The 6,000-nt window shown below is 43.4% G+C and overlaps 1 protein-coding gene across 1 annotated transcript in view; it reads left to right on the top strand.

Moving 5' to 3' along the window:
* The first annotated feature begins 1,077 nt into the window (after positions 1 to 1,077).
* The window catches only part of LOC139366059 (actin filament-associated protein 1-like 1), a 40,869-nt gene continuing 35,946 nt past the window's right edge, over positions 1,078 to 6,000 (top strand). Inside the window, exon 1 of the mRNA XM_071103145.1 lies at positions 1,078 to 1,197. Coding sequence (XP_070959246.1) covers positions 1,167 to 1,197 — 31 coding nt within the window. The 5' untranslated portion in view covers positions 1,078 to 1,166. The remainder of the gene's footprint in view (positions 1,198 to 6,000) is intronic.

Below are 6,000 nucleotides of genomic sequence, written 5' to 3'. Positions count from 1 at the left end.
ACCTACAGATAACATTGAGAATTTTAAGATTCAGGTGCCACGAGGTAAATCAACTCTCTTTTGACTCACTCCAGATGAGATGTCGATATCTTATTGTCTGACCAAAGAGCAAACCACCCACCCATAACATCTGTCTCTCCAGAGCAGTCCAGTTTCTGATGACTGGGAGGCTTGTGTCGTCATAGCTACCTACAGATAACATCTGTCTCTCCAGAGCAGTCCAGTTTCTGATGACTGGGAGGCTTGTGTCGTCATAGCTACCTACAGATAACATCTGTCTCTCCAGGGCAGTCCAGTTTCTGATGACTGGGTGGCTTGTGTCGTCATAGCTACCTACAGATAACATCTGTCTCTCCAGAGCAGTACAGTTTCTGATGAACAGACTGGGTTGTTTCCTTCTTATTGTCTGTGGATGTATTAAGTGTGGATGTGCATGTCCATTCCACCTGATAGTACATGGAAGAGTCTGGAACAGGCTAGATAGGAACCATCCCTTAGAGAGCAGTGGGCTGAGAGAGCAGTGGGCTGAGAGAGCAGTGGGCTGAGAGAGCAGTGGGCTGAGAGACTGAGGGAGCAGTGGGCTGAGAGAGCAGTGGGCTGAGAGTCTGAGAGAGCAGTGGGCTGAGAGACTGAGAGAGCAGTGGGCTGAGAGAGCAGTGGGCTGAGAGAGCAGTGGGCTTGGAGACTGAGAGAGCAGTGGGCTGAGAGAGCAGTGGGCTCGAAAGACAGACAAAGAGAACATTGTCTCTTTCTCTTCGGAGAGACGATGGGGCGAGCTGATATGGACAGCTTATCTGAATGCTTTACCTATGAGGCAGCAGTGAAACAGACTCACTCGTGTGTGTGTGTGTGTGTGTGTGTGTGTGTGTGTGTGTGTGTGTGTGTGTGTGTGTGTGTGTGTGTGTCTACTGTAATCCCAGGGATCATGTAGCACCTGGGAAAGGCTCGCTGTGTAAACACACACACAAAACATACACACACAACCATCTTCATCCCTCCCCTCAGAGAAAGAGAGAGCTAGGAGAGATAACACACAGGGGAGGGAGGGAGGGGTGTAGGATTGGAATTCCCAATTCTATATCCCTTGGGGTTCACACCTCACCACTTTTTCCACCTTTTAGTCAGATTAATGAAAAATATGAATGTATTTGTCCTAACATTGGAATATGGTGGGCTTCTCTTTCTCAACTTCTAATGGTAGGTGCCAAAGTACACTCTTTAAGAAAAAATATGTTTTTATTTTTCTTCCAGTTATGTAGGATCCACTTGGTTCTTTGTGTGATGTTACATTTGTGTTTGTTTGCTTTCCTTAGTGTGCTAGCCTGTTAGCCTGTTAGCATGTTAGCCGGCTACTTTGTTAGCCTGTCAGCCTGTGTGTGTTTTTTAGTCTTTACTCGCTAAACTGTAGTAGTGTCATATTGTGATCAGACGAGTAAACTGTAGTAGTGTCATATTGTGATCAGACTAGTAAACTGTAGTAGTGTCATATTGTGATCAGACTAGTAAACTGTAGTAGTGTCATATTGTGATCAGACTAGTAAACTGTAGTAGTGTCATATTGTGATCAGACTAGTAAACTGTAGTAGTGTCATATTGTGATCAGACTAGTAAACTGTAGTAGTGTCACATTGTGATCAGACTAGTAAACTGTAGTAGTGTCATATTGTGATCAGACTAGTAAACTGTAGTAGTGTCATATTGTGATCAGACTAGTAAACTGTAGTAGTGTCATATTGTGATCAGACGAGTAAACTGTAGTAGTGTCATGTGATCAGACGAGTAAACTGTAGTAGTGTCATATTGTGATCAGACTAGTAAACTGTAGTAGTGTCATATTGTGATCAGACTAGTAAACTGTAGTAGTGTCACTGTGATCAGACGAGTAAACTGTAGTAGTGTCATATTGTGATCAGACTAGTAAACTGTAGTAGTGTCATATTGTGATCAGACTAGTAAACTGTAGTAGTGTCACTGTGATCAGACTAGTAAACTGTAGTAGTGTCATATTGTGATCAGACTAGTAAACTGTAGTAGTGTCATATTGTGATCAGACTAGTAAACTGTAGTAGTGTCATATTGTGATCAGACTAGTAAACTGTAGTAGTGTCATATTGTGATCAGACGAGTAAACTGTAGTAGTGTCATATTGTGATCAGACTAGTAAACTGTAGTAGTGTCATATTGTGATCAGACTAGTAAACTGTAGTAGTGTCATATTGTGATCAGACTAGTAAACTGTAGTAGTGTCATATTGTGATCAGACTAGTAAACTGTAGTAGTGTCACATTGTGATCAGACTAGTAAACTGTAGTAGTGTCATATTGTGATCAGACTAGTAAACTGTAGTAGTGTCATATTGTGATCAGACGAGTAAACTGTAGTAGTGTCATATTGTGATCAGACGAGTAAACTGTAGTAGTGTCATGTGATTAGACGAGTAAACTGTAGTAGTGTCATATTGTGATCAGACTAGTAAACTGTAGTAGTGTCATATTGTGATCAGACTAGTAAACTGTAGTAGTGTCACTGTGATCAGACGAGTAAACTGTAGTAGTGTCATATTGTGATCAGACTAGTAAACTGTAGTAGTGTCATATTGTGATCAGACTAGTAAACTGTAGTAGTGTCACTGTGATCAGACTAGTAAACTGTAGTAGTGTCATATTGTGATCAGACTAGTAAACTGTAGTAGTGTCATATTGTGATCAGACTAGTAAACTGTAGTAGTGTCATATTGTGATCAGACTAGTAAACTGTAGTAGTGTCATATTGTGATCAGACTAGTAAACTGTAGTAGTGTCACATTGTGATCAGACTAGTAAACTGTAGTAGTGTCATATTGTGATCAGACTAGTAAACTGTAGTAGTGTCATATTGTGATCAGACTAGTAAACTGTAGTAGTGTCATATTGTGATCAGACTAGTAAACTGTAGTAGTGTCATATTGTGATCAGACTAGTAAACTGTAGTAGTGTCACTGTGATCAGACTAGTAAACTGTAGTAGTGTCACATTGTGATCAGACTAGTAAACTGTAGTAGTGTCATATTGTGATTTGTCTGTAGATGTCTGTACTTCCTCTGTGTTCAGTGTGCAACAAATCAAATACAAATCCTCTCTATATTCCTTCCTGCTGAAATGGAAACGTTATTGTCAGAGATTTGATACAGTAACACACAATTATGATTTGTATTGCTTGAAAAGCGTGTTTTTATTTCTAATAAAGCAGTTTGAAGACAGAGTGCCTCAGGGGAATTAGAATCCAGGTCACATCATGTTGCATCTCAAATGGCATCCTGTTCCCTATATAGTGCACTACTACCCTGTGGGCCCTTATCTACAGTAGTGCACTACTACCCTGTGGGCCCTTATCTACAGTAGTGCACTACTACCCTGTGGGCCCTTATCTACAGTAGTGCACTACTACCCTGTGGGCCCTTATCTACAGTAGTGCACTACTACCCTGTGGGCCCTTATCTACAGTAGTGCACTACTACCCTGTGGGCCCTTATCTACAGTAGTGCACTACTACCCTGTGGGCCCTTATCCACAGTAGTGCACTACTACCCTGTGGGCCCTTATCTACAGTAGTGCACTACTACCCTGTGGGCCCTTATCAACAGTAGTGCACTCTAAAGTTAATAGGGTGTCATTTGGTACATTGCCATAGTGTGTATCATACAGAGTAGTTTGCCAGTCATGTTAGTGCAGGTGCTGAGTTGGCTGGCTTCACACCCTCCCAGTTCCTCACTGTAACACCGTTCTCACTGAGCTGGTGGTCTGCTCTGCTTGTTTTAAAGACCAGGGGGACTCGCTGTTAAACAAACTATAATCTGCTAGTCCACTCATCAGTGGAGCGTTCTCTCTCGCTCTCTGGCACACACACACACACACACGCACGCACGCACGCACACACACACACACTGCCTTGCATTGCACTTCTAACAAGGTGTGAAATGTATCTTCTGGGGTAAACTGTGTTTGTCAAGGCAGTGTGTGATTGTAAAGATGTTTTATGTGGGCTAGGTCAGCTAACTCAGACACACATTCCTCCCACTAGTTACATCTCAGATGGCACCCTATTCCTTATCTAGTGCACTACTTTAGACCAGGTCAAAGGTAGTGTTGTGCAGTATATAGGGAATATCTGTCTCTGAGCCTCTCTCTCTCTGAGCCTCTCTCTCTCTGAGCCTCTCTCTCTCTGAGCCTCTCGTCTCTGAGCTTCTGTCTCTGAGCCACTGTCTCTGAGCCTCTTGTCTCTGAGCCTCTTGTCTCTGAGCCTCTGTCTCTGAGCCTCTGTCTCTGAGCCTCTGTCTCTGAGCCTCTGTCTCTGAGCCTCTGTCTCTGAGCCTCTGTCTCTCAGCCTCTGTCTCTGAGCCTCTGTCTCTGAGCCTCTGTCTCTGAGCCTCTGTCTCTGAGCCTCTGTCTCTGAGCCTCTGTTTATGAGCCTCTGTCTCTGAGCCTCTGTCTCTGCTTTGAAATGCTGATGGGCTTTCTCTTTATGACTGTGTTCCGGATATTATGCAGAAGTACACAACTCATAAAATAGAACTACCAATCTACTACAACTCTACAGCTGACCAGTCTTTGTTATGAGTGGCATCTTTGTCCATGCAGCTGGTTTTGATCTCAACTCTAGATCTCAACTCAAGTCTAAGTTTTTACCCCACCCTGTTTTGTTGTGGCATTATCAGCTGTGTGTGTGTGTGTGTGTGTGTGTGTTTCTCCTGGGGAGGATAGCATGGACACCTCTCTCTCCCCTCCCTGTTTGTCTTGGCATGGAGACATACATTACATACATAAATACATACATACATGCATAACATACATACATACATACATACATACAGACACGCATACATACAGACACGCATAACATACATGCATACATACATGCATAACATACATACATACATACATACATACATACAGACACGCATACATACATGCATACATACATGCATAACATACATACATACATACATACATACAGACACGCATACATACAGACACGCATAACATACATGCATACATACATGCATAACATACATACATACATACATACATACATACAGACACGCATACATACATGCATGCAGGCAGGCTAGCACTCAGGCTATCTCAGGCTAGCACCGTTAGGGTGTTCCCTATACTGGTCTACTTCATACTACCAAACAGTGCTGTTATTTGGCAAGATTGACAAGAAAGTATTTGGGAAGTATTGTCCAGCAATCCATGGCTAAAGCATTCACCATGCTGCTACCCTATCCCACTCACTCTCTCTCTCTCTCTCTCTCTCTCTCTCTCTCTCTCTCTCTCTCTCTCTCCCTCCCTCCCTCTCTCTCTCTCTCTCGCTCTCTTTTTCTCTCTCTCTCTTTTTTTTCTCTCTCTCTCCCTCCCCCTTTCTCCTTCTCCCTCCCTCTCTCTCTCTCTCACTCTCTCTCTCTCTCTCTCCCCCTCCCTCTCTCTCTCCCCCTCTCTCTCTCTCCCCCTCTCCTTCTCTCCCTCTCCTTTATTTATGCTTTATAGGCATGGGAAACATATGTTAACATTGCCAAAGCAAGTATATAATATGCAAATGTAAAATAACCAATAAAAATGAACAGTAAACATTACACTCACAGTGTCACGCCTGCTCCCGCTCCCCATCCCTGACGCTCGAGGGCGCCAGGCTACCCGTCATTACACGCAGCCGAGCTCATTGGACTCACCTGGACTCCTTCACGTTGTTGATTACCCCCTGTATATCTGTATCATATGTGTGTTACCTGTGTCTGCATTCATTGTTGTTATATGTTCCTCTCCAGACTCTGTTCCTGTTCCATTTCATGTCCGTCAGCTATTTAACCTTCACTCCCTGTACCTGCTTCTCATCACCTGTACCTGCTTCTCATCACCTGTACCTGCTTCTCATCACCTGTACCTGCTTCTCATCTCCTGTACCTTCTTCTCATCTCCTGTACCTGCTTCTCATCTCCTGTACCTGCTTCTCATCACCTGT

This window comes from Oncorhynchus clarkii, chromosome 14 (assembly GCF_045791955.1).
Source record: "Oncorhynchus clarkii lewisi isolate Uvic-CL-2024 chromosome 14, UVic_Ocla_1.0, whole genome shotgun sequence".
Taxonomy (NCBI): domain Eukaryota; kingdom Metazoa; phylum Chordata; class Actinopteri; order Salmoniformes; family Salmonidae; genus Oncorhynchus; species Oncorhynchus clarkii.
This window is presented reverse-complemented; position numbering and strand designations above follow the sequence as displayed.